This window comes from Pipra filicauda, unplaced genomic scaffold, assembly GCF_003945595.2.
Source record: "Pipra filicauda isolate LSUMZ 115617 unplaced genomic scaffold, ASM394559v2 scaffold41_size5083284_pilon, whole genome shotgun sequence".
Taxonomy (NCBI): domain Eukaryota; kingdom Metazoa; phylum Chordata; class Aves; order Passeriformes; family Pipridae; genus Pipra; species Pipra filicauda.
In genome coordinates, this window is record NW_024104554.1 from 871,891 (window position 1) to 899,449 (window position 27,559).

The 27,559-nt window shown below is 36.0% G+C and overlaps 1 protein-coding gene across 3 annotated transcripts in view; it reads left to right on the forward strand.

Annotated features, from left to right (window-relative positions):
* The window catches only part of CSMD1 (CUB and Sushi multiple domains 1), a 1,092,404-nt gene that overhangs the window by 840,773 nt on the left and 224,072 nt on the right, over positions 1 to 27,559 (forward strand). For all 3 annotated transcript variants that reach the window (XM_039385566.1, XM_039385564.1, XM_039385565.1), the window contains exons 18-21: positions 2,163 to 2,351; positions 6,122 to 6,238; positions 7,664 to 7,879; positions 10,354 to 10,542. In XM_039385566.1, the coding sequence (XP_039241500.1) occupies positions 2,163 to 2,351; positions 6,122 to 6,238; positions 7,664 to 7,879; positions 10,354 to 10,542 (711 nt within the window). The remainder of the gene's footprint in view (positions 1 to 2,162; positions 2,352 to 6,121; positions 6,239 to 7,663; positions 7,880 to 10,353; positions 10,543 to 27,559) is intronic.

The following is a 27,559-nucleotide window of genomic DNA, read 5'->3' on the forward strand; positions in this document are numbered from 1 at the left end:
CTGATCACAAACCCCGTTCTCTATCCCTCTTAGGGAGGGTTGGGGAAGTAGAGAAGTTGTAAATGAAGGAGTGAAGTTGAGCCTGGGAAGAAGGGGGGTGTGGTGGGGTAACCTTGGCTAGATGCCAGGTGCCCAAATCTTAAGAACACCTTCCCCCCACCCCTCCCTTCCTCCCTGGCTCAACTTCATTTTCAATTTTATCTACCTCCTACTTCTGAGAAGTGAAGGGCCATGGGGAATGAGAGTTGTTCATCACACATTCTCTTTGCTGCTTTTCTTTCCTCAGACCCTTCCCCTACTTCAGCATTGAGTTCCTCCCGCAGGAGACAATCCTCCATGAACTTTTCCACAGGCTACAGTTCTTCACAAACTGGTCCAGCATAGGTTCCTTCCACAACATCCAGTCCTTCACTAATAGACTGCTCCAGCATGGGTCCCCTGTAGGGTCACAAGTCCAGCCAGAAAACCTGCTTCAGCATGAGCTGCTCTCTCCACATGTCCTCAGGTCCTGCCTGGAGCCTGCTCCAGTGTGAGCTTTACAAAGGGTCACAGTCCTCTGGGTGTCCACCTGCTTCAGTGTGGAGACATACCACACTGATGCACCCTGGACCTCTATGGGCTGCAGGGGGACAACCTGCCTCACCACGGGCTTCACCACAGACTGCAGGGGAATCTCTGCTTCCACACCTGGAGCACCTCCTCCCTCCTCCCTCTCCTTCTTCACTGACCTTGGTATCTCAGTTTTGCTCTCACATGTTCTCACTCTTCTCTACAGTTGTTGTTCTGCAGCAATTGTTTTTGTCCTTCATAACTATGTTTTCCCAGAAGCACTACCACCATCTCTGATGGCCTCAGCTTTGTCTCAGCAGCAGGACCGTTTGGGAGCCAGGTAGCATTGGTTCTGTTGGACATGGGGGAAGCTTCTGGCAGCTTCTCCCAGAAGCCACTCCTATAGCCACTCCTGGCTACTAACACTTGGCCATACAAACCTGATACAGGGGTAGGGGGTGAGGGAGTGTTTTAGCTTTTGTCTTTGTTTCTCACCATCCCAGTCTATTTTTAACTGGCAATACATTATGTTCCTCAAATTGAGTCTGTTTTGACTGTGATGTTAATTATTAAGTGATCTCCTTGTCATTATCTTAGACCATGAGCTTCTTCATGTTACTTTCTATCTTGTTTTCTCCCCCTGTACTTCTGAAGTGAGTAAAAAGAGAGCAGGTGAGTGGGGGACTGGCAGCCAGCTGAGGTCAACCCACCAAGGTGAACCCACCATACATAGCAACAGAAAAGAAAAGAAATTCCTATCATCCAAATAGAGAGTCTTTATTTCTTTCCCTCATATGTATACATTACATGATTATATGATTAAATTCCACAATCGTTTGCTATCACTTTGAGCATAATGGATAATGAGTTAATGAGTTAATGAGCCTTCATTTGATAATTTCAGAGGTTTTTTTCTTCTTCATTGTATAGCTCCAGGTTTATTTACCGAACACTATTCAACCTCTCTTGTAAGACATAGTTACCACAGACTCCTTTCTGTCAGATAAGAGTTATACAATTGTGTAAGCTATATTATTTGTCTTTCTATTTTTGATGCATAGGATCATATCTGTAAGAATTAATAAGTAGTTTATGAGTTCTTCAACTGCAGTTTTTTGACATTTTTTTTGCTATATTAAATAATCATTACTATGACAAGTAAATTTAATTGTCCTGCAGTATCAGGAACTGAATAGATGAAATGAAATAAATATCATTTATATACTACCAAAATTTGTATTCATATTTTGAGCCTTAATAACTTTCTATAGTTTCAGATGACCAGTCCTTTTGTGTTTGTTTTTTTGTGTGCCTGTTTGTTTTACGTTTTTTTGATTGATGAAATATACTTTAAAGCTCCAATCTTTTTCTACTTCATTTGGACTTCTCTATTCTATGAAACTGAAAATTGGAAAACTGTGCTCTGAGTCAATGACAACAACTAGAAAAAGTGCTTTATATCCCACATCAGTTCTCAGGCAATGCTAAGTAGTATCTTTTGAAGGCTCTTTCTTCCTCCTGTCTTCCTCATTTTGTGTTTTGTTTGCGATATTTTTCTGTATACTATCTGAAAAACAAAGGGGTAAAAACCAAATTAAATCTGTGTGTTTCAGGTGTTACTCTGGAATCAGATTCCTGCCTTGACCCGGGGATTCCTGTGAATGGCCATCGCCATGGTAACAACTTTAATATCCGCTCCACAGTAACTTTTAGCTGTGATCCAGGATATACACTGAGTGATGAAGAACCACTCATATGTGAAAGAAACCATCAGTGGAATCATGCATTACCCAGCTGTGATGGTAAGTGTCAAGCTTTTCAGATGGTAACTTTTAAGTCCACAAAAGTTGATCTCCTATTTTTCAGAACTAATTAAGCTTGTCATTGCTACCACCTCCCTTAAATTGCACCAAGGTCCACACTTCTAAAAAATTATTTTACTGTTATTAAAAGCCATATTTTACATCTCTTTATCAACTTTCAGTCAAATACTGAAAAAACCCAGGCATGTATTAACAAATAGAAAAACTGAGATTCTTCCAGGGTGCCATTGTTCAGCTGTGAATCGAAATGGAGCCATACAACTAATGATTTCAAAGAAAAGCTAATAAACTTAATTTATATTTTAAATTTGGAATACTGAATACCAAAATGATTGCTCAAAATTTAGGATATTCAATACTAAAAGAGATGATCATCAGCCTATGTAATTAATTTTCTTAACATACTTTTGCTTTGAAATTTTAGTTAGTTTATTAATGGTTTTGGGGGGGCATGCAGTATCAAACTGTCTACAGCTTCCATGAAACATTTTTTAAAATGCTGAACTACTGTCGTGGTTTAAGCCCAGTCAGCAACCAAACCCCGCTCAACCACTCACTCACTCCTCCACCAGCAGAATCAGGGAGAGAATTGCAAGGGTAGAAGTTAGAAAAAATGAGTGTTGAGATGAAGACAGTTTAATAGAAAAGGTCAAAGCCATGCAGCCAAGCAAAGCAAAACAAGAAACAAATTCATTACTTCCCATGTGCAGGCAGGTGTTCAGCTATCTCCAGGAGAACAAGGCCCCATCATGTATAACAGTTACTTGGGAAGACAAACACCATCACTTCGAACTTCTCCCCCTTCTTCATTTTTCAGCCCATTTTATATACTAAGCATGATGCCATATGGTGTAGGATACTCCTTGGATCAGTTGGGGTCAGCTATCCCAGCTGCATCTCCTCCCACCCTCCCATGCAACCTCAGCCTCCTCATCAGTGTGGCAGTATGTGAAGCAGAAAAGGCCTTGGCTCTATGTAAGCCCTGTTCAGCAATAACAAAAACACCCCTATATTATAAACTGGTTTCTCAGCACAAATGCAAAACACAGCCCCATACCAGCCACTTTGAAGAAAATTAACCAGCCAAGACCTGCACAACTACCCTAGCAAATATTTCTTTGCTCTTTTTTATAATTGGATTTTTTGCTATATTCTTTTTCTGTGAACCACTGAATCAACTTATTTTTTGTATGGAATGTTTGTACTTTTGCTATAAAATCCCTGTTATAGAAAACACGGAACAACAGCCAACAAAGGCTCTTGCTTTAGTGAATTACTTACATCAATGAATTTCTAACTCCCTTTTCAGGTCCAAGATTTTCTTGTATTACAGTGGAACGTCAGAGGACAAACTTAGAGCTAGATTAACAAAGTATTTTAGTTTCTCACTCTGTTTTAAACCGTTTTGTTAAATCTGAGCACTAATCTTCTCTGGTTTCTAATTCTCACTACAGGCTTATGGCCCCATGCACAAAACATATAAGATTATTATAATAGTTACCTAATCTAGCATTCAAACTCGCTCACCTTGTAATCATTATAATTTATTTCTCCTTTAAAAGTGCAGAAAAAAATCATTTTTTGAATTTGTTTTTATGGACTTGTTTGCTTTGGTGCGCTGGATTGAAGAACACTATTGTAGGAATCTTAACTTTGACTAATATCTTATTCTTTATCTATTTACTTTGTACTAAAATGTGTGGATGTATTTTTGAGTTAAAACACCAATATTTATCTCTTTTGTTTGCTCATGAATGTTGAACTACAGGAAGCTCTAGTTAATTTTTAGTCATTGAAAAAGAGTCCTTATTTCCCAGGTCCTTCACCCACTTCCTGTGTGAATGTATAAGAGAAATTTTCAAACCTTTCTGGAATATGTCCTCTAGGCAAGCAACATATAAGGATTATACACAGTCTCTTCTTTTTTCCTCACATATTCAACTAGTCTAAATTTAACTAGTCTAAAAAGATAAAATAAAACTTGTGTTCTATTAGGTAATCATCCTATTAGTTTGCTCTTTGAACCTCAAAAAGTTGTGATCCAAATTTTTGGCATGTGACAGATTTAACTGAGGTTGAATTGAGTATTTTGCAGCCATTTGCAGACTACTGATGTTCTTAAAATTTCAACTTCACAAACTAAATCAGCAAAGTAGATGCCTTTGGGAAAAACACGTTGCTTTGTTTCATGCCAACAAAGAAGAAATAGAACTGCATGCAGAGACATGGTGGCTAAAGTTCCCTCTAAGTGATGTGTCATTCTCAAAATGTCTTAATGTGAAGTTAGAGCATGAATATTATTTTTGATGGAGAGCTAAATTAAAATGGATAAATTACATGTTCTTAATTTAATCTTAAAAATATGGAAATTATTTTGAAATATTTAATATCTGCTTTAAGGACTGCACAGTTAAATATTTTTCTTCCTTCTGTGATGTTTACAGAATAAGATGGATTTTTAATGAATGTACTATTGTTCATTTATGGGACTATGAACCTGATAGCCGTAATTATGTTATTTATTATTAAGTAATATTATCAACCATATATTTACTGTGGGTTTAGCCAAACATATTCTCATTTATATTTATGTGCAGAAATGCATATATGCAGATAAAACCAGGCTAGAAACATTTCCTTTCCTTCTACTTATTTTTATATATATATATATATATACATATATATATAATACATAAATTCAAAACATTAAAAACTTTAACAAAAACATTATAATGCCAACATGTTATATCTATGTGTATCTAATATCCATACCTAATATCTATATATAACATGTATATCTAATATTTATCTATCTATCTATCTAAAATATACTTTACATGCAGGTATTGCAAGTTTATCGAACATTTTGTCATGTATATTTGCCATCTAGTTTATGGCAAAGTGTATCACTTTATGAGGAACAAGACTAAAAAGCATCTTAATGCTTTGTTGTTTTATTTAAATATTTAGTACATTAAAATTTTAAAAAAACAACAGCATAAAACCAGACAGCAACAGATGAGTGAAAAGCACAGTCATGCTGTATTTATAAGGTCTGTGCGCAATTCAGCATGCAAATCTTAAACTTTAATTAATTTGCCATGCAAATTTGAGCAGCATAGTTAAGGAAATTCTGGTATGCATAAAATGTTTTCTAGTTCTTGTGTCTTCCAAAATATTCAGTTCCAAATGAATTACTTATAATGGAACAATCTGAATCTTTGAAAGAGAGGAAAATGGACTTTTTTTTTCTTGAACATCTCAGTATATGTCAGAGACAAACTTTTATTTGAAAAACATACACCTTTTCACTTAAGCATTTTCTTTGTTTAAAAATGCAGTTACATTTATACCTTTCCAAACCTTTAGTGCAAGAAAAATAGCAGCAAGATATTTATTTTTGAGTTACTTCACAAAAAAAAAGAATCTTGCTTCATGCATACTACTGCAATAGGAATTCATACTTGCAATATTCTTGAATAAATTTGTACTTATTTTTGTATTTTGCTAACCAACAAGAGAGTCTGTAGATGAAAAATAAACTCACTCTCAAGGACTAATGTAGGAATAAATAAATTGTTGTCAAAAATGAATGTTATGACTTTGGATTAATTAACTTCTTATTTTAATACTTATCCCTATTTCTAATTTTAAGGGTAGTTCAAAAATGAACTATTTATTTATTGAAAAACAGGATTTCTGTATGACTTCTTTTACTTCCTCCCCTTTTTTTCCCCCCTCTTCTTAAGCTCTGTGTGGTGGATATATTCATGGGAAGAGTGGAACTGTTCTTTCCCCAGGTTTTCCTGATTTTTACCCAAACTCTTTAAACTGCACTTGGACTATTGAAGTGTCTCATGGCAAGGGTAAGCATCTAATATGAAGCACATATGCATATTAAATGTCTATATATTAAGAAATGCAGACACACATAGACAAAAAAATGTCTGATTTAAACCAGTACTTTTTGTCATTCCTTTGAGGACGAAATTTAATTTCTCAAAATAAATATCTTCAAATATGGTATTTCCAGATTGTGTTTATTTTTCAAAAGCAACATTCTTATAACAGTTACTAGAGGAAATGCGTTTTTGTCTCAGAAAAATGGAAAAGAATAGAAGAAGTAAAATATGTGAAAATAATAGCTATTTGTTAAATAGCACTAAATTTTTTCAGTCAAAGATGTTAGGACCTTGTTCATAGCTCTTCACCATTGCTAAGCATGAAGAAACAGATTTGATCTGTGTATTCAGACTTAAATTATTAGGGCCAAAAATTAGATATTTTTATGTTATATGTACAGTAGAGTAATATTTGAATGCATAGCTAATCTTGTCAGCTTATCCATTAAGGAAATGTGTACAATAACCTAAGGAAAAAAGCCCATAAACTACTAAAACTGTCTTACATACCATTAAATCAAAACATAATAAAAATTTTCTGAGAAGTGTATTGGAAGTTTCTACTGTTTAAAATCTTCTTACAGACTGGATTTTTTGTTTAGAACTCATATGACATTTTAAATCTGAAATATATATGAGAAGACTTTCTAAGAAGAATGTTGTTCCCCACAATAATTGTATTTATCGTATTTTAAAATTTATTGTATTTGAAATCTATTCTATTTGAAAACCAAACTGTAAGTCAAAATTTAACTAATTGCTGAGCTGGAGGTTGGCAAATGAAAGAACAGTAATGACTTCAGTAAAGGACCAGTCCCAGAAAATATGAAACTGTATATATGTAAGACTGTACATAAAACTTGTATACACTTTGTCCTTGTTTATGGGCACTTCCCTGAAGTTTAGAATCAAAAAAGAGATTCGTGTTGGAGAAAATGCAAAAATAAAATATAAATACAAAATTTTAGCCAAGTATTAAAGTATGTCTCCTAGTTTAATTTTGAGGTCATGGCAGAGATTATTAATAAAAGAGAGATACAGGACCTTGAATAAAACCATAGTCTAATAAGAAATGAAAAAAACCTAAACAATACAAATTTGGATTTTCATACTGCTGTATACAATTTACACTGAATGCCATGAATTCTGTTATGGGAACTATTGATTTAAAGTGAGCTAAACAAGTATCCACTCTGCACATATTGATTGTCTGAGCACAAGTGCTTTCTGCAAGCTTTATTTTCAGAATTTCAAGTTTTGAATCCATGCAAAACTTTTTCTTAAGCAGTTTCCATATAATGTAAGAATTACTTTCTGTGTCACCTATATATGAATAAAAAACTTCCTACTAAGTACTTTTTTTTCCTCCCCTTTCTGATATTTTTAAAGGTGTACAGCTGGTTTTTCATACTTTTCACCTTGAGAGCTCTCATGACTATTTGCTCATCACTGAAGATGGCAGCTTCACAGAACCAGTAGCCAGGTTAACTGGCTCAGTCTTACCCCCTACAATTAAAGCTGGTCTCTTTGGAAATTTTACTGCTCAGCTTCGATTTATATCTGATTTTTCAATTTCTTATGAAGGTTTCAACATAACATTTTCAGGTAATGAATTCCATTCTTCTAAGTATTCTGAAATTTTTCCAGAGAATTGTTTTACGTGTAGATAACAAAAACACGATGAACCACCAGTAAAAAAAAAAGTTAATCAAAACTGTATAGTGTCTATCATAGAAAACTGGCTAAGGTTTATGGAAGTGGCCAAGAGATTGAGAAGGATGTAGGTGAAGTGACTGTTTAAGAACTCTTTCCTGTTCTTAGAGAACCATCAAATGTGCAAAAAAGAAGTTTGGAGGAAAATTAAGAGGAAAAAATTACAGAGGTAGAAGGTACCGCTTCACAAGAAAGTTACTAACTGGTACTGTCTTACAAAAGGAAGTATAGAAACTTTTAAAAAGTAGTGGTGAGCCAACTCAGATTCACAAAGGAGTCTAAATTGAAGACTGATTTTGGAATAGCAAATGTTTATAAAGATAAAATGAAATAAAATATTTATTATATGTTGATGTATTTTTACAAATTACCTCTTTAAAATACTTGAAACATTTAGTTACTGCTTCTTAATTACAGTCTTCTAAAACTAGATGACATCTAAAATACATTTCTTGATAATTTTCTTTGCCTATCTCTATTACTGGAAAGTAGAATATTTACAGATTTGCATATGAATGAATCAGGTACTTGTTGAGATGCACATGCACATAGGTATTCTGTGGAAGAAGTAAAAAAGAAACTCATATCCAATTCCTTAAAAACCAATAAATTTTGTTGAAATCTGGCAATGTTTACAGATGAGCACTCTATGTATGAATAATATATCTTATTTAACTTGCTTATTTAAAAAAAGGAAAAAAACTCTACCTCACTGATTAAAGCAATAATGTTGGATTAACTCCTGTCAAATGCTGAAATACATTCAATCTGGATACATTGGACTTACCAAACCAGAGGTCAGCAGTTTTACAAGTTTGAAATGTAAATACAAGTGCTAAATTTTATCTCTGATAGTTTGTTTATCAGTAACTCAAAATAGTAGATCACTAGGCAACTTGTAGAAAAACATACCAAATATTGTGGATGCAAGGAGGAAAATTGTACAGTAACAAAAAATGCAGATCGCAGAACTTTTCAAACACAGTCAAAGGTTTATACCCTACCTACAACTGTTACATGCATAGATAGCCAACATATGCTATCATTTATATTAAAGATATATTTTGATAAATATTATCAGGTACATTAATTTTGTGAAACAAATAAGTGAATCTTCTTTCTTATTTTCACACAATCAGAATGTACTTCTTTGTAGTAAGAAGTGTTTAGTGAGAAGACTTTAATGTGTTTTGAATGTCATCTAACACAGAAAAATTCCCACGTGCCTAAGGGTGTGGCACAGGATATCTCCATGTCTACCTTAGCCTCTGTAGTACTGAACAAAGGTAGTAGATCATGTGTTTCCAAAATTTATAACTTTTGCCAGCAGAAACTGGTGTGGTTTATAGATTCCTTCTAATATTCAGGACTTTCCTGCAAGGTAGTTACTAAAGGGAAGGATTTCTTTATTTAGTTATATTTAGTTATATTTGACTTAATATTCAGTAAGTCAGCTGTTCAAACACTCCCTCAGAGGTTAGTTTTTTCTCCTGGCTAAATGGAGTCTCTTCCTCCAAGTAAGTGGATTTGACCCTACCTTCCACCGAAGTCCAAGGTAAATGTTTTAGAAAATGGCTTTTCTTATGTGTTATCAGAAGTGATCTCTTGAGTCTTTTGGATCATATTCTGAAGAATATAAAATCAGACTTATTGGGTTACATGTTAAGTTGATCTCTTTCAACATCTTGTCTCAAACAATGGTTGGTAGTGGATATCTAGGGAAGAAAAGGAAATTACAAACCAGGAAAACATGGAGTGATACTTCCCCAACATACCCTGTGGGGATGAGGAAATGTGGCTCAGATATTTTCTGAGTTTGATTTGGTCCCTCTGCAATAGCCCTGACTTTTTCCCATTAATTTATTCTGACTACTCCTGAATTATTCCTGATGTGTAGTTATAAAAGCACACTTTTTGAAAATATGGTCATATGTCTTTCATTCACCTAACCATGTGTTTGATATTTTATTACATTTTCTTCATTGCATAATGGTGTTGGGCTTTTTTTAATTGTAAGTCTCACTTCTAAAACTGTTTGGGATTTCAGATGAAATGAAACAAGAATTATATACAAAAAGAGTAATTAAACAAAATTATAGTAAACTGCTCACAGTCCAAGCTGATTACAGCCCTTGAAATTAAGAAAATAGATGTAGTGTGGATGGGATACAATAGATGCATAATTACCGTATATATAGTCAGAATAGACTTATAGAAACAGTAGTGAGTTTTAGTAGAGAATGCAACTCTGAAACATGTTTTCCAAGTGTCCCAGACAAAAACAGTGCAACTAATATGGTAAGTTTGGTTTTCTCATATGGACAACTTGTCCAAATTATTTATACGTTATGTTTTATTGCCTGCAGAATATGATCTGGAGCCATGTGATGATCCTGGTGTTCCTGCCTTCAGTAGGCGAATTGGTTTTCATTTTGGTGTTGGAGATTCCTTGATATTTTCTTGTTTCCCTGGATATCGCCTGGAAGGTGCTAATAAACTTACCTGCCTGGGAGGTGGTCGGCGTGTATGGAGTGCACCTCTGCCAAGGTGTGTGGGTAGGTGGTCACATGCTTTCATTTCATTCATCAAATCGTTAATAGCACATGGCATGTGTCAGAATACCGGGCAGAGAACAAAGAGCTTGGGTTGAAAGAATTGATCCCCGAGCTGTAAAAACTTTAAAGTCAGTGCAAAGTATAAGTAATGCTTCTGTCTTTTACTTAGAAAACTTAGAGAAAATGAGAAGGAATAATTATAATTGTGCTAGAAAATAAGATCAAAATGTCATGTGACATAAAATATAAAACTAATAATTAAACTGTATGACACAGTTAAGTTATAAATTTCATACTTTGTCTTTCAGGGTAGAGAAACAATGTTTAGAATTTTTAGGTGAAAATATCCTGCCTTAGAGTCCACCAGCTGGTTTTAAAAGGGTTTTTTTTCATATTGAGTTTTTATTCTTGTAACTCTAAACTTTTAGAATTTTTACAGTTTATAAATTGCATTACAGCATTGTAAACTGCATTTGTTTTTAAATTAATGTGCTGTCCTTAAAAATTGGTAACTATAAGATCAAACTGTTTTGATCTTTTTACTGTTCTTTTTTGGGAAGAGCTCTGGGACTATATTTTATAAAATTTGTACAGTTGCTATATTTGATTTATGAAATGGTTTTATCACTATCATGTTAACTGAATCTCATCAGCTACTATTGACATAATGTTTCTGAAGTGTCAAATAGTTCCATACACGTCTAAATGGATTTCTTAAGAGGGCTTTTGTTTTAAATAAGATTTTATTTCATGAAAGGAGAAACTCAGCTTCAGCTTTTTTCTTTTGTTTGTTTTAAAGGGACAGATTTTTATATCTGAAAAAGTCATCTACATTGTATATACATGTAAGATACATGAAACAAAGTAAATTATCTCAAATTTTGTTTTTAAAAACTGGGGTTATTCAAGGTGTGATGAAAGGAAGTTAAAGTTGAGAGAGAAATCAAAATCATATGGAATTTGCCAGTCGTTTGGAAATTCTAGATTTAAGTGTTAGGCTATATTCAGGGCTATATCAGCCCTGGGATATTTGCCTGGTTTGGGTTGTTTGGGCTTTTTTTTTGGTGTTTCTCTCCTTCTGGGGATCTTCTCTATGTTCCATTCAATCACATTTAGTTTAGTATAAATATCATAAAATTGTATTCTTCTGCAGAAATGCTGTTATCTTGTGCTGAAGAAAAGAGTAATTTTATATGATAGTCATATATGTTTTATTTTGTAAATGTTGTTATCTTTTAGAAAGCCTTTCCCACATTATCTACAGTAATAAATGATACATTCCTGGTGTCTTGAAAATGCTCACTTAGTTATCCTCATTATGTGAATGACACACTGGAAAGCTGCAAAGATTACCAAAGTATCAATAATTATCTTAATGAAGTATCAACCATTGAAATAGCCGTGAATTTTTAGGACTAATGTAACCGCTTACTGTGCCAGATGCAGAAATGCCTATATATTTTCCCATGCATAATTTAGTGATACATACCTAATCATGCATATATGTGATAAGTCTGTAATTCATATAGAAATGGAATTTATTTTGGAATTTATTTTTTCTTATTATGTTCAGTTTTGAATAAATTTATTGACTGGCCCTGAGACTTCTGTCACTAAATCCATGTAAAAGACCCCTCTTTCTAAACGATTAGTAAAACCTTTTCTAAAATATGCATAGATGACTGGCACTTCTCTAAAACAAGATAATCTAAACAACTCTTTTAAGTCAACCTATGAAGAAAATTTGGTCTCTGATTGTGTAGCAAACTAAAGATACCCATAATGCAACTAAAACAAATACAAGGAAAGAAATTTTGCTAAGCAGCTAAGTGAAACTGAGGGGAAAAGGGACACTCAATACCATTCAAGCTGCTTAAATAAGTGATTTTTTTTCTTAACACTAAGAAGGTTTTACAGAGGTCTCTTTTCTTGTTGCCATGGCACCTAAGACATTAAGGGTGAAGATATCCTCTTACCCTGAAAAGGAGTTCACACAAAGACTACTTCTTTCACAGAAGAGTGAAAAGAAACTACTTGTCCTGAAATCTGCTGGCTTTGGAGTGTACATTCAAAAGTTAAATCTAGTCTCAACTCAGTGTCACAAATACATAAGCATATTACTGGGTTCAATAGCCTCTTGATTATTTCTTCCTCATTATCATTTCTACACTGACCAAATTCATATACATAATGTATACACGCCGACCTTTATATATCAACAAGAATTTTTCAATCCTTCTATGACACATGGTAAGATATTCTTTCATGATTCTTTTAATCAGATTCAGGATGAAAGCCCTTTAAATTTAATTGCATTTAATTTGTAAACTACACAAACACATGCTGATTTGTATCAGAGAAGTTGTATTCAGTTTCATCTGCTGATGAAAACACAACAAATCAACAGGGTTTCCAAAGGTATTGCCCTTCTCTATCCAAGTAAATAATTTCAAGTCCTTCCTCTAGTGTTATCTCCAACATGCTTTGCAGTTTTCCTGGTTAGAGAACTATTTGTGCCTTTTCACCATTTCTTCTTCTTTGAAGAGCTATTTTGCAGGTACAGGAAAAGCAGAGCTTGGGACACCTGGTTATCCTAATATTGTGATGCTGGCATTGTTGTTTTAAGACTTTGAGTCCCATATGAACAACACTGTCATAACTTTCAGTGACCTATCTCCATGCTGTGAAGGTAGATGGTCTTTCCCTGGACTTCAAAGATCTTTATCTGATTGCCTGGAAGGTCTTTATCTGATTGCCTCTTCTGCAGTAAGGACACTCCTTGTCACAACAAAAAGACACTGCCAAGTCTACTTGCAAAATCAGATTCATATTCATAAACAGGTGGCCTTGTAAATCTTATTTCCCTGTGTCAGTGTTTCACTCTCTTGTCTTTTCAATTAGAATAATTTTGTGTATATCAGCTATGTACTTCAAGTTGTTATGCGGTATTATTTCACCTCATCCCAGAATTTTGAAGACTCTACCTAGTTTCCCTTTGAGTAGCCACTCCACTGCTAAATGTGTCCTCCAATCAGATCTCTCCCTTGTGAGAGAGATCTTGCACAAAAGCAATTTGTACCTACAGCCACTTGCTTGCTGCTATTTGATGAAAAATGCAGAGAAGATCCAGGCCCTTAAGACTGACTCCCTTTGCATTGTTTAAAGAATAGATATGATCATTACTCAGTGGTGTCAAATTTCCCCCATCTCAGAATATTAAACTGTTTCTTTCTTTTCTTCCCTAAACCTTTGCTTCTCCTATGGGAGCAAATCCCTTTACCTGTCTGGTGAATTCTCTTTTTGCATTGACATGATGTGACTTCTGAGGAAGATCCCTTCCCTCCACCACTTTATATGAACTGTAGAAACACTGGGACTGCCAGTCTCCTCACAGAGAATTTCTTGTTCTTGAATTGTTTAAAAGAATGGTAGCAGGGTCATCCATAAAGAAATTTCATTTCCTGTAGGACCTTCCTCAAAGCACTCAAGTAACAATGATTTCTCTGACAAATGTGTCAGTAGTTGGTAACTGCAGATTACATTGAAGAGACACTTCAATCTCTTTTCACACAAGAGTACTGTTTCCCGGCTTTATAGACACAGTAGTTGCATTTGGGAGAACTATCCCATGGTTTTTACTGAGCTAGTGACTCGATCAGCACATATGCTACATTAAGGCTTTTCTGCAGTTACCCACTGTATAAGCACATAGACAATCTTCTGTGAAAAAAAAACACCTGTATGTCTACCTCTATGCAGCTATTCTTTGAGCTATGTTGTCTAAATGTACATTCACAGTGTTCCCTTTCACCCCTCCACTCAAAATTTACTGCAACTGAGAGGAATGTGACATTAAGGGGAACTCCACTACTTAGCTATTTTGTATGATGCAGAGAATTAATTGAGGTATGAACTCATGTCTACAGATAGTGTTAAGGGAAAAATATCTTCCTAGAAATCCTGACACAGGGCTACCTGGAAAATAAATATGCATATCGTCTTGAAAAGGAAATGTCAATAATCCATGTCTTTAGATTTGAGGCTACTGATTTAAGCATCTGGCTTTTTACTGTTCTGAAACAGCTTGTCACCTATAAGGTTGCTTTATAGCAATATTATCATCTGGTATATTACTGTAATTGGCATGTTTCTCTATGTGTGTAGGTTTAATTTTCCAGATCTACTTCTGAATAATTTAATTATTATTTAAAATCACTAGTTTTCTGTTGGGGGGGGTAAAAGCCAAGCTACTAGAGTACAGAAAAGCTTTTCCTCTTTATCTTTTGTCTCGTTGAGATTTGTAAACAGAAAACAGATTCTGTGCCCTTCATTTGTTTACATCTTATCCATTGTTATTATTCATTGTTCTGTTATTATTGCTGCAATTATTATTCCAGTATTTTCCAGAAGAAAAAAAATTAAACCCATGATTCATGGTTGTGATGGGTTACTGACACTAATTCCACATGTATGATTTATTCCCATTATGTAACTTGCTTTTACATAGTTGCAATATACATATATGTACATATGCATATATATATGTATATATACATGTATATATATATATACATAGTGTATATATAACTTTATATTTATTTCATCGTTGTGAAGACAAAATTGTTGAAGAGTGTGGATGCACATTCTTTTCACTTTTTTCTTCCAGCAATATATTTTTTTCTCTACCTATAATTAAAGAGTTCTATTACAGTTTCATTTACATTTCACAGTTGACTACATTTTCCTGAGGACAAAACCCAGCTTTTAGTGAGTTGGTTCCCCCAGAGTACAGATCCAAGCATAAAGCTGCTAGGCAGTCACGCACTTCTGCATATCCACAAAGCTGTGTGAATCTCAGAACTTGGTGAATGCTGGAGTTCAGAAATTAGGTGGAACAACTTAGTTTGTTGAAGTATCTGATTCGGAGGCTACTGTCCTCCTAAAGGAGAACATCACAATCATGTTTCTGCTGCTTATTGTCATCACTAACCTTTTAAATAGGATCCACACACCATTTCTGGGAAATCTGTTATTGAGGCAGATTTCCTAAAACTTATCTAGCAAACTCTGCTTTTAATCATACTTTCTTACTTTCCAGTTTTCTATAAGTCAAACTAGTCAGGAGGTTTCTAACATTCTGTATTGGAGTTATGTTACTGTTAGAAAAGGAATTGAAGGACTCACAGGTTAAGAGAAGCATTCCTAAATTTAAAAAAAATAAAAATAAAAAAAAAACAATGAACCAGAAGACCATGAAAGCAAAAGGAAAAAATTGATAGTTCATTAGAGGTCATAAGAAATGACAAAAAGCTTCCATTTGCAAGGGTAGGAGAGACTTCTCTTTCCTTCAGAAAGAATATAGGGGCATTGTTTCAACTTGCACTAAATTGTTTCAAGTCTGAGGGAGAGAGAAAGAGAAAAAGAATGGAAGAGACAAAGAGAGAAAGAAAGAAAGAAAGAAAGAAAGAGAAAAAAGAAAAAAAGAAGGAAAGAAAGAAAGAAAGAAAAAGAAAGAACATTCTTGCACCTATTGTGTTCTGACAAGATCTATAAAATTACAAGGTTGTTGTCATATTAAAACACATCTAAATTCCTTGTTACATAGCTTAAAATAACATGTAATAAGCAAAATTTGTTCTGTAAATATCCGCTGCTTACATGGTTCCAATTTAGATTCTTCACTTCCTAATCTACCAAGCTATGGAAGTCTGCCAAACTACAGCATCCAAAAGACAAGATCCTTAAACTCTTCTTTTTAAAGAAAAAAAATCTATATGGTTATCTGTATCTTCTCAGACTTGGTGAGGAGTAGGATATATGCAAAAGAAGAAATAGGACACAAAACAGGATACCCGGTAAGTATGCACATGTCCAGAGATAGGTGGCCAACAAGTAGGGGCTGAGGGAGTGGAGGGAGTTTAGATTGCAGTGATAAATGCATGTATCTGATATGTGCTTAAATAATCTCCTAAGCACTTTTTGAAATGTAACTTTATAATTTACAGTGATCATCTAAAAAGGTAAGGAATGAGTCTTATAATTTTGGTATTCCTTTATGGTGCACTGTGAAATACTGATGAAATTCTGAAGAAAGTAGAAATTTCAGCTTTTGCTTCCAATTTGTCAAAGATGTTCTGTTCACTGATTGTTGAACGCAGTGAGTAAAAACCTGAGTGGAGACCCCTTTACAGTGAATTGCAAAGTACAGGGCCCAGATGTAGGTACCTTCTCTTTACAAAAGACTCTAATTTCACGAGGAGGAAACAATCCCCATTGGACTCACCCTGGGTGCTCATTCTTTTTGAATCAGTCATTAACCCAGAGAGGGTTAATATCTTGCTCCTATTAAACTTCTCTGAGGGTCAGCTTGACTTTCTCCCAGAGAAAACCTTCCAGCAGGTCTAGTTTACACCAGAAGAACTTTCAACAAGTCTGATGTGCCCAAGAGGGGAAAAATTATCATGGTGATTTCATAATGAGAGGACAGTCCCATTTGACTCGCTCTTGCTAGTAACACCCTTCATTAACCCACTGTGGGTCAATGTCCTTCTTCCCACTACCTTCTCTGAGGATTGGCTTGATTTTCTCCCAGGGAAAACCTTTTAACAGGTCCAAGTCACACCAGAAAACCGTACAACAGCTTTGGACTACAATGATCACTTCACCACATCCAAGGGATCCAGTCCAATGTTACAATTATGTAACACTCTGGCCTGCCCAGAGGTTTAGGGGAAGTTTGATTTTCTCTGGGCAGTGCGTGGGAGAAACAGGAATTCTGGGGAGATTCAATAATGTACTGGTCATTAACCCAAAGAGGGTTAATGTCTTTCTTCCCATTAACCCTCTCTGAGGGTCAGCTTCACTTTCTCACAGAGAAAATCTTACACAGCAGGTCAAGTCTGGCTTACACCAGAAAACAATTTCAACAAATCTGATGTGCCCAGGTCCTACCGAGAGGAGAAAAATTATCATTAACTTTTAGCAGTGGGGAACAGTCGAGATCAGGCATAAATCCCAGGTTGCCATGATCTCCTGCTGGAGATTTTGGCATAGACCAAAAATCAGTTCTCCTTTGTTCAATACTCTGGCTGTTATGCCTGTAGAAAAACCTCCTCACTGCTTCTCACAGGGTAATCTTGTCCCTGACACCAATTTTATGTTATTACCGCCCCTGAAAGTAGGGTAGCTGAGGTTCTTGTTAATAGATCCGTTGGGGCAGATCAGAGTGAAATGACACTGAATGACATGTTTATAAATATGCATGCGTGGCAGGTTTATTTTAGAACAATTTGGCTGCAATGGAAAGGAGATATATGGCCATTTTGGTTATAATCTATGGAAATATAAAAACATCATTTAAGAAAATATATAAGGAAAAGAAAGAAAAAGAAAGAATAAGAGTGGATAGCGAAGAGAAAAGTTATCACTACTTGTGGATCCAGTGACGATACTTGATTGTTGCAATTTAGATGTCTGTTGGTTGAAGTGATGGTTGCAGACTTAACCTGTCAGGGCCAGGGGAAACCTCCACAACATAAGTTCAATGGGTTAATATATGTTCAGGTTCAGGTGGGAATGTCCAGATACCTCTCCTGAGCAGGGGAATTCTACACTTTCTTATGCAACACTGTGGACCATGCATAGTCCTCTGGTGGAAGTTCCTAGAAATGGAAGTCTGGGGGCACTTCAGGGGTCTTTGATGGTTTCTGATATTTATGACACCTTCTAAGACATGACTGCTGTTTCTCACTTCAGCATAAGCATAGTTGAGCCAGTTCTACCTTAACAGAAGGGGATGAATACCCCAGGTGAATGTCCCAATACCTCCTCCTCGGGTGAAATTTTACACCTGAGCCAGTTGTGTAAGGGGGGACATCATCATGGCTTCCTTTGGGAAGGACTCTACCCACATTTGCTACAAGTGTGTTGGTGGCTAAAATGGTCAATGCGAGATAGACAAGTCCGGTTGCAAAAGGCACAGCAGAAAGACTCCTTAGGTGATATCGACAAAACACGGTTCTTTCTATGTTGTCTTTTCTCCTCAAGAGTGATCCTGCATGTGCAGCAGTGTTATAGCTAATATGTTTCCAGACCTCCCGATTGGAGGCCAGAGTAGACCAATGATGATGATCAATATGGTCAAGGCCGAGATGTCGTTTCAGGGAGTCCTTGTATCTCCTCTTCGGGGCTCTTCTCTTGCGGCAGTCTGTGGCAAGTTCACCATAGAGCACAATCTTAGGGAGGCAGTGGTCCTTCATCCTGGAGACGTGTCCTGCCCAGCGCAGCTGTGTTCTCAGCAACATGGCATCAACACTCATAAGTGCTGCCTGTTCTAGAAGAGACGTATTAGTCACATAATCTGACCAGTACAATCCTAAACCAGATGTTTAGGATTGTACGGAGGCAGCATTGATGGAAGTGTTCTAAGAGTCGCAGGTGGTGGTGGTAAATGATCCATGATTGGACCCATATAAAAGAGTAGACAGTACAATGGCTCTGTAAACACTGATCTTTGTACTTTTCTTCAGGTGTTTATTTTGTCAAACTCTTTTTATGGAGTTTTCCGAAAGGTCTCTATGCCACTGCTAACCTGTTGTCAATCTCTTCATGAGTCTTACTATCCGAGGAGATGATGCTTCCCAGGTAATTAAACCGCTGATTGGAGCTCTGATTGGCCAATGGTGATATGGGGATGATGGAAGACTTCCTGAGGTGCAGGTTGATAGAAAATGTCTGTCTTCTTCAAACTGACTTCCAGCCCAAAAAGCTCAGCAGCCTCAGCAAAGCAGGATGTTAAATGCTGCAGAGCTACTTCTGTGTGGGTGACGAGGGCGGTGGTGTCAGCATAAAGCAGTTCACGGACAAGATGGTTTAAGGTCTTAGTGTGGGCCTTCAGTCACCTTAGGTTGAATAGGCTTCCATCAGTACGATATCGGATGTAGATACCAGTTTCTTCGTCGAGGTCTGCTGTGGCCCTTTGGAGCATCATGCTGAAAAAGATTGTGAATAGAGTTGGTGCAAGAACGCAACCTTGTTTCGCACCATTCTTTATTAGAAAGGGCTCAGAAAGTGCATTTCCATATCTGACTTGGCTGTGCTGATCCTCATGGAGTGAGATGATCATTTTAAGGAACTTGGGGGAACAATCTAAACGTTCCAAAATCTGCCATAGACCTTTTCTGCTCACAGTATCGAAAGCTTTGGTGAAATCAACAAAGGTTACATAGAGACCTTTGTTCTGTTCCCTACACTTCTCTTGCAGTTGTCTGAGAACAAATACCATATCGGTGGTACTCCTGTTGGCTCTGAAACCACATTGGCTGTCAGGTAGAAGTTCTTCTGCAATAGCGGGTACTAGTCTGTTCAAAAGTATTCTTGCCAGGATTTTACCAGCAATGGAGAGCAGAGTAATACCTCGGTAATTTGAGCAGTCTGATTTATCTCCTTTCTTCTTATACAAGGTGATGATGACTGCGTCACAAAGGTCTGAAGGTCTGATGGTAGTTTGCCTAGTTCCCCACAGTGCACCACAAATTTGTGAAATTTATCATGGAGTGCTTGGCCTCCCTGCTTCCAGACTTCAGATGGCATTCTATCAACTCCAGCTGCCCTGCCAGTTTTCACCTACTGTATGGCCTTAAGAGTTTCTCCCATAGTAGGGGCAATATCCAATTCATTTTTCACCGGTTGTTGTGTAATGTACTGAATTACTGAGTCTTGAACTACATGGCTAGTACTGAAAAGAATCTGAAAGTGTTCAGACCATTGATTCAGAATGGAGATTTTATCTGTTAGAAGCATTTGACCATCTGAACTGAGTAGAGAGCTTTGGACCTGGTGTGTAGGTCCATACGCTGTTTTCAAGGTCTCATAGAATCCTCTGTAATCACTCTGTAATCATCTGCGGGAACCTTTTGAGTAAGGCGGCGCAGGTCGGTGTAAAATTTATCTTTTTTGGCAGGATCAGCTTGGAGAGTTGGGGCACATATACTAAAGAGGACAACATGTTGTTTGTTGTGTAGTGGAAGGCGTAAGGAGATAATGCGATCAGAATGACCTGTCGGCAAATTTTCAAGTTTGGAGACAATAGAGTTTTTAATCATGAAGCCAACTCCTGAAAGATGCCTTTCAGTTCTGGGTTTACATGACCAAAAGAGTGTATAACCAGCACCATGTTCTCTAAGGCTGCCTTCCTCATGGAGACGAACTTCACTGAGAGCAGCTATGTCGATGTTGAGTCATGACAGTTCATGGGCAATTAGAGCAGAATGGCACTCAGGACATCCACTATCCTCAGTATCAAGCATAGTTCTGATGTTCCAACATGCGAATATCAATTTGGATACACCTTTGGAGGCAGGTGTATGCCTTTGTCTCTTAATCTTTGTTTGACCACATCAGAAGATGCCTGTTGGCCGCAGTTAACCAACCGGGTGAAGGGTGGAGATGAGCTTTGGTTAAGCCACCTTTTCTAGGCCCCTCTCCGTGTGGAGCAAGAAGTGCTCTCCTTGAAAAAGGCTGCTTGGTCATTCAGGATGCTGCCCAATGAGACTGTCATCTCCAGTGTCCGTCTTAGGCAATCAATGTCCTGAACCACCTGCATGCAGGGTTGGGTCTGTGGCTTCCAGTGCACCTTATCACCTGCCATTTTGACCCTTGCCTGTCGCTACAGGGCTTTACAAATGTGGATATATCCTTCAAGCCTGCGCAATGGATTTTTTTAGGTGAGATGCAGCATGTGCAGAACTGGACCCACCCTTTAATCCTAAGGTTCATCTGTCAGGGCTGAGCAAGCTTGGACGCTGACAGCAAAGTCCTCAGGACGTAGGTTTAATTAGAGTATCCTTCTCTTAAATGGATGGCTTTACAGGGCTAAGCGAGCTCCATCTAGCAGGGTTTGGAATTAGAGTTTTCCTTCTCCTAATATAACTGCCAGAAGATTAGTGAGCCCATCCTACCCATGGACACATATTATCTGACCCTTCAGTTTTGATCTATCTGGCATGAGAGACCCTGCCAGAGGCATACACCACTGCCAGCATAGCTTGCAACTTCATAAGGGCAATATTTTAATGTAAACTTCCATCAAATCCCATCAGCCCAAGGGAGGACACTGGCATGATAAAAAGCGTTATCCCACCTAGGAGGATCTGCTTCTTACTTGCCTTTTCCTTTATCTGTCTGAAACCCCAGCTTGTTGCTAAACAAAGGTTGATTTGTCCTGGTCATTCTCAGGTGGTGGTGGGTGTGCACCCCCTCTGCACCTGGACTGTTGTTATGCAGATCAGAAGTTTCACCACCACAGCCCAAAAACTGTCCTTCTCCTCACTGCTCGGGGAGTGCAAACCTGGTCTCAGCAAAGCACCCTGCTGCTTTTGCAAATGGCTGATTGTTGGAGTCATTAACCCTTAACATTTCAGTCTCTGACAAAAGAGAAGAAAGGTCTGAAGTAGTTCTTCAACTCTCTCATGTGATTGTCTTGACAATTATGTTATTGGCTTCTGTCTGCTTGTCTGGATTTTCCCGGCTCACTCTCTCTTTAAGAAACTGTGTATAATTTTATTTATGATACATAAAGAAAATATTATTTGTGCACTATACAGTTTACAGTGTATATTCAGTTCAAACCTTTCATGTTAAGCATTGCACTGAGTTTGAGCAGAACACATCAATAAAATAAACTTAATTTTGAGTGCTGGAGCTTTTTTGTTTGGTTTGGTTTTTAATCTGTATTATTTCCTGTCCCCTATAAGTAATTTCATCCTTATGGAGTGTTCCTAAGCAAGCTGTGGAAAACTTAAATGGTAAAGCAGAAAAGAAAGAGCTACTTAATATTTTCATTTCATATTTAAGTGATGTTGCTCCTTTATTAAATTTTACATGGCACTTGATTTTTAATGGTGCATTAATACAGTATTTGAGTAAAATCTTCACCAAGATATTGTTCGCTGTTATTCGCATTAATATCACATTAATTTGTCATATTCAGTTGTTATATTAAATTCTATTTGAATAGTTGATAGGGTGCTACAATAAAATGCCGACACTATTTAATAAGCTGTTTCTTTTTAATAGTTTAGTTAGTATTTATTGCAAAGTCATCAATTATAATTAATATACTCTGTCATGTTGTATCATGAGTTAATTTTCATTGAGATTAAATCATAAGTGGGAATATAATCATATTATTAGCCTGAATAACACCAGAGTTTTCTATGAGGCTCTTGAGATTTGGCATTCATTGTTTTCTTTAAATTCTCTGTAGCAGAAAATTTGAATTTGAGTTCACCTTTGAGAAGTCAAACTAGGTCCGAAAACTGCTATTCATTTTTATCTAGTGTTTAGGCAGAGAGAGAGCTACTCATGAGCAAGAAATCTTATCAGTAGCTGAGTCTCTGAATCTTCCAATGGTAATAAGGATGAATTCAGGATCCACTGTATTTCAGAATGCTTTATTTAAATGTTGTCACATTTAAATTGTTAAATCTTTAGGTTATTTTCTATTTTGCACAGTGTATTTAATAAAGTTATTTGATAAGTTTTTTATACTTTCTTTATCTTATAACAATGCATTTTTATAAATACAATCAAAAGGTGGTGTTTTTTAACCCCTCCTTTTACTTTCAATGTTTGATTGAAAATTGAAGATTTGTCTGTTTGAGTCTTACTGTACCTGAATCTTTAAAATATGGTGCCACGTAGTAATTACAGGTTTGAATTGTCTCTATCTGATAACTGAAACTTCAATAGTCAGGAAACACTAAAAGATTTCAGCTGGTGCATACTGGGCACTCTGATTCTATTTTCAAAATGAAAAGGAGTGATTTGTATGAGACTTCAATCACCTTTATCTGAGACCTAGTATGAAATATTAGTCACCTATAGTTAGAAAGAATAATGATTACCTCAAGTCACCCTTTTGCCTTCTTTCTACATGTTAAGGTTATGTATACTTAGTGTTGTTTCTTGCTAAGACAAATAATGTCAGCATGTTATGTCCATAGCTTATTATCAGATGATACTAGAAAGAGTAGTCAAAAATCTCAAAACAACTTAAATCCAAACAATGCTTTCACCTCAGTTTCTGCCAATAATCCCCTGAGGCTAATTAACATCATAGGATTTGTTTTGAGAACCCGAACAGTGCCTTATGTTTGTGGCATGTGGATTGAGAACAAATTAAGCAAACCACAGAAAAGACTTTCCCTGCTGCTTAGTCCTTCCTCTCCTATTCCATTATTCTTTGTATGTGAATGGTGCAAAAAATACAGAATAAGTTGTTTTCAGAAAGGCACTTCAGTATGGTTTTCAGTGAGATGTTCACCACCATCATATGGATGTTGCTTAAAGAGTATTGTGGGAGGCTGACATAAACATACTTTAGTAGTGTGGTTGTACCTTTAATTGAAATCTATCTTAGAGAAGCAAACAATGAGAGAAAAAAGAGAAAGAGAGAGAGAAAAGAAAAGGAAAAACGGGAAAGCCACTCCTTAAGCACCAGCTGGTAAGAGGATGGAAAGAATCCTCAGGCAAATAATTCTTGCCAGTAAATGTAGTGGTGATGATGATGATAATAGTAATGACAAAAAAGCCAACATCTTCCTGCTTTCTCCCTGCTACAGTTACATTTTCATGCAGACCTTCTCAAGCTCCTCAGTGATAGTTTATTACACTGTTAACATTGAATGGAGCACGTGTGGGTGCTGCAGACTAAATAGTAATTAAGGTTTGTGCATGTATTTTATCGTGTAATATTTATTGTGTGTTAAAATAACTCTTAACTCCTTGTTATTGAGGTTCTAGTCCAATATGAAGTCACATGCTAAAAACTATCAGGTCTGGAGTGATGTGATCTTAGTGTAGAGTTACAGGCTAAAAGCCACAAGGCAAAAGAATGAGAAGTGGGAAGAGAATAGTATGATTTAAAAAAATCAATGGTAATGTGTAAGTGACAGGTTACAGGCTCACTTGTGATGCACAGGTTGCAGAATTAGAGATGTAGGACTCTTAACATTACAAAGATTCAGGCACTGTGCAACAGAGATGCCGTGGATACTCCATGTGCACCTTGGCTTGATGCAACATTCCATTTAACAGGAAGCTTCTGCTCCTAGCATTATATTAGAGTTTGTACATGAAGCTGTACTTGAGTCCAGTCATATGTTGTGTCTGCCATGCAGAAATCATATCCTCAGCTTTAGAGAGCTCTCAATGACTGTGGAGAAACCCTAAGTTTTTGCTATCATTTGATTCAGTTTTATCTGTGATCCCTTTAGCTCCTGTATTAATGTTACATAACCATCCTACTGGTTAATAGTATTGTCCAACAGAAACATAAAAAATTATTGACTGTCTGAGCTCTGCTTCTTCTCATATTTTATGAACTGCTGCACAATTCTGTAAATACAAAAGAGATATTCTGCACTCAGCAGAGTGCTTTGTGTCAGAGGAGCCCTTAAACTGACAATGTACTACTTTTATTTGATCTCTGCTTTGGAGATCTGCTTAAAATTCTGTCAAACCTTTTAGCAAGATATATGAAAGAAAAATAGTAAAGCAAACTTTTCCATTAAACAAAGTTATTGTTACATTTTACATGAACTGTATTTCAAAGCAATTCAAGAATCCCTGAGTTTTGTTTGTATTACAGTTTGTGTTCGTATTCAGGAAGTGTTCAATGATCTTCAAAAGATCTACCCTCTGCAGTTTCCTTTTATCAAATTTCAAGTGAGACAATGAAAGAAGAAAAAACAGTTACTTATGTAATTGGAATTTAAGTGACTTTATTGAGCAAAAGAACAAACAATGAGTTCAAGTACCCTTCCAGACTGATTACTCTCACTGAAAGGGAATAAAAGAAGAGTTTGATAAAGCAGCATTTTTCAGTCTGCTACAGTCCTTAAAGAGGTTATAACTGAGAATTCAGAAACTGTAGTAAAAATAAAGCATTTCCTCCTGTAAAACCTTTTATGTGTGGAGATGGATGGTTTAGAATCAAAAAGAATATACTTTTTGAATTCTAAGGTGGGTATTTTTGATTTATAATAAATAAATAAAATTAACTTTAAAAAGCACACAAGATTCAAAAGTTGTAATGGGGGACTATATTAATCTGCTTTTATTTACTTTCCATGTTTTGAAACATAGAAGCAGTAACATATAGATTTTTTCTTTAAAAAGATGAGTTTAAGGATCTTGTCTTTTGGGTGCTGTAGTTCAGCAGACTTCCATAGCTTGACAGATCTGGGAAGTGAAGATTCTAAATGGAACCATGTAAGCAGCTGATATTTAGAGAACAAATTTTGTTTATTATATGCTATTTTAAGTTATTTAACAAGTAATTTAGATGTGTTTTAGTATGACAAAAGCCTCTTAATTTTATAGATCTTATCAAAACACAGTAGGTGCTATTTCATGTTACTTCTGCAAGAATATGCTTTCTTTCCTTCCTTCCTTCCTTCCTTCCTTCCTTCCTTCCTTCCTTCCTTTCCTTCCTTCCTTCCTTCCTTCCTCTTTCTCTCTCTCTCAAACTCAAAACAATTGTCTATAAGTTGCAACAATCCCCCTATATCCTTCCTAGAGAAAAGTCTCTCCTATACATGCAAATGGAAGCTTTTGTCCTATGTCCTCTAATGATTTTTTCTTTTCTTTCATGGTTTTCTAATTCACTGGGGTTTTTTCATTTATTTTTCTGCTTTTTGCTCCAAGCAGACTTTTGTGCATATTCTCTGTTGAAAAATATCTTGGATTACAGATATTTTCATTTTTTTCATCCCATACCTGATTAATTTGAAATACATAAATTGAGAACTGGATCTTTATTGTTTAATCTACAGATTCAATTTAGGTGCCTCTGACCATATTGATAATAAAAAAGCTAGAACTTTGAATCAATTTATTTTGTATCTTGAAAAATCAAATAGATTAATACAGAAACAAAGGAAAGGTAGACATGCAACATAAAGAAGGGATCTCTATTGCGTCAAAATACATATTTCAGTGCTGCCTCTTTCTACATCAATTTGTTATATCATATGCAGATTTTATATTCTTAAATTGTACCTGTTATACTAGTCTAAGCAGATCAGATGACCACACCAGGAAATATGTTCCTTTTCTTTAAAGGCTATAGCTGGAGGAGCTAGTCCTGAAAATACTATTTACATAGAGCATGTTCAGTGGGTATGTTATGAAATACCTGTTCAACTAAATTCACACTGATTTTTCCCACACAAGGTTGTGGACCAAAGTATGAAGACAGAATGATGGAGAAAGTAATTACTTTAAGATCAGTAAAGGTTATTTGTCCTGGAAAACTCTATACTTCTCAATGTTTGCATAATTTAAAATTTATAGATACTAATACTAATATAGTGGATTTTTATCGAAGAAGAGTGCATATGGTTAATATTCAGTGAATTATATTTAATAAATGAAATTAGAATCAGTTACAAAATATTTTTCTCATGTGGGGAAATAGGAAATCTTTTCTCTTTTGTCTCTCTGGGCTGTGGATGCTCCTGATGGGGGCGAGGTGAGGGGGAGTTTGACAGACATTCTGTCAAGATGAAGGCAGGTCTCTGGAACTCAGAAGGTATCTGGAAGGCGTTGAAGTAAGGAAATGTCCTCTGTAGTCAAGAACTAAAGAGCTCTTTCAAGATCACATGATAATATTTATCTACTTAACTTGAGACACTAAAATCAGTAGTTATTCATAGAATACATGCTAGATACAGAATATTGCATGACATATTTCAAGATTGATTGGCAGTTTTTTACTTCTTAGTTACTATGGGTGGATAAGCCATATCACTTCTTTGAACTTCTATGGCTTGATCTTTCATCAAATATGTAAGAGATGTGGCTTCATTTCCTTTGCTTATGTAAAAGAATTTTAAGTTGTATCTGGTCCTTGCTAGCAGAATCATCATGCCATTGTTGTTAAACGCTGTTGTTCATTTTGCATAAAGAGGATCAATTGAAGGCGATTCAAATGGATGTGAACATGAATATATTT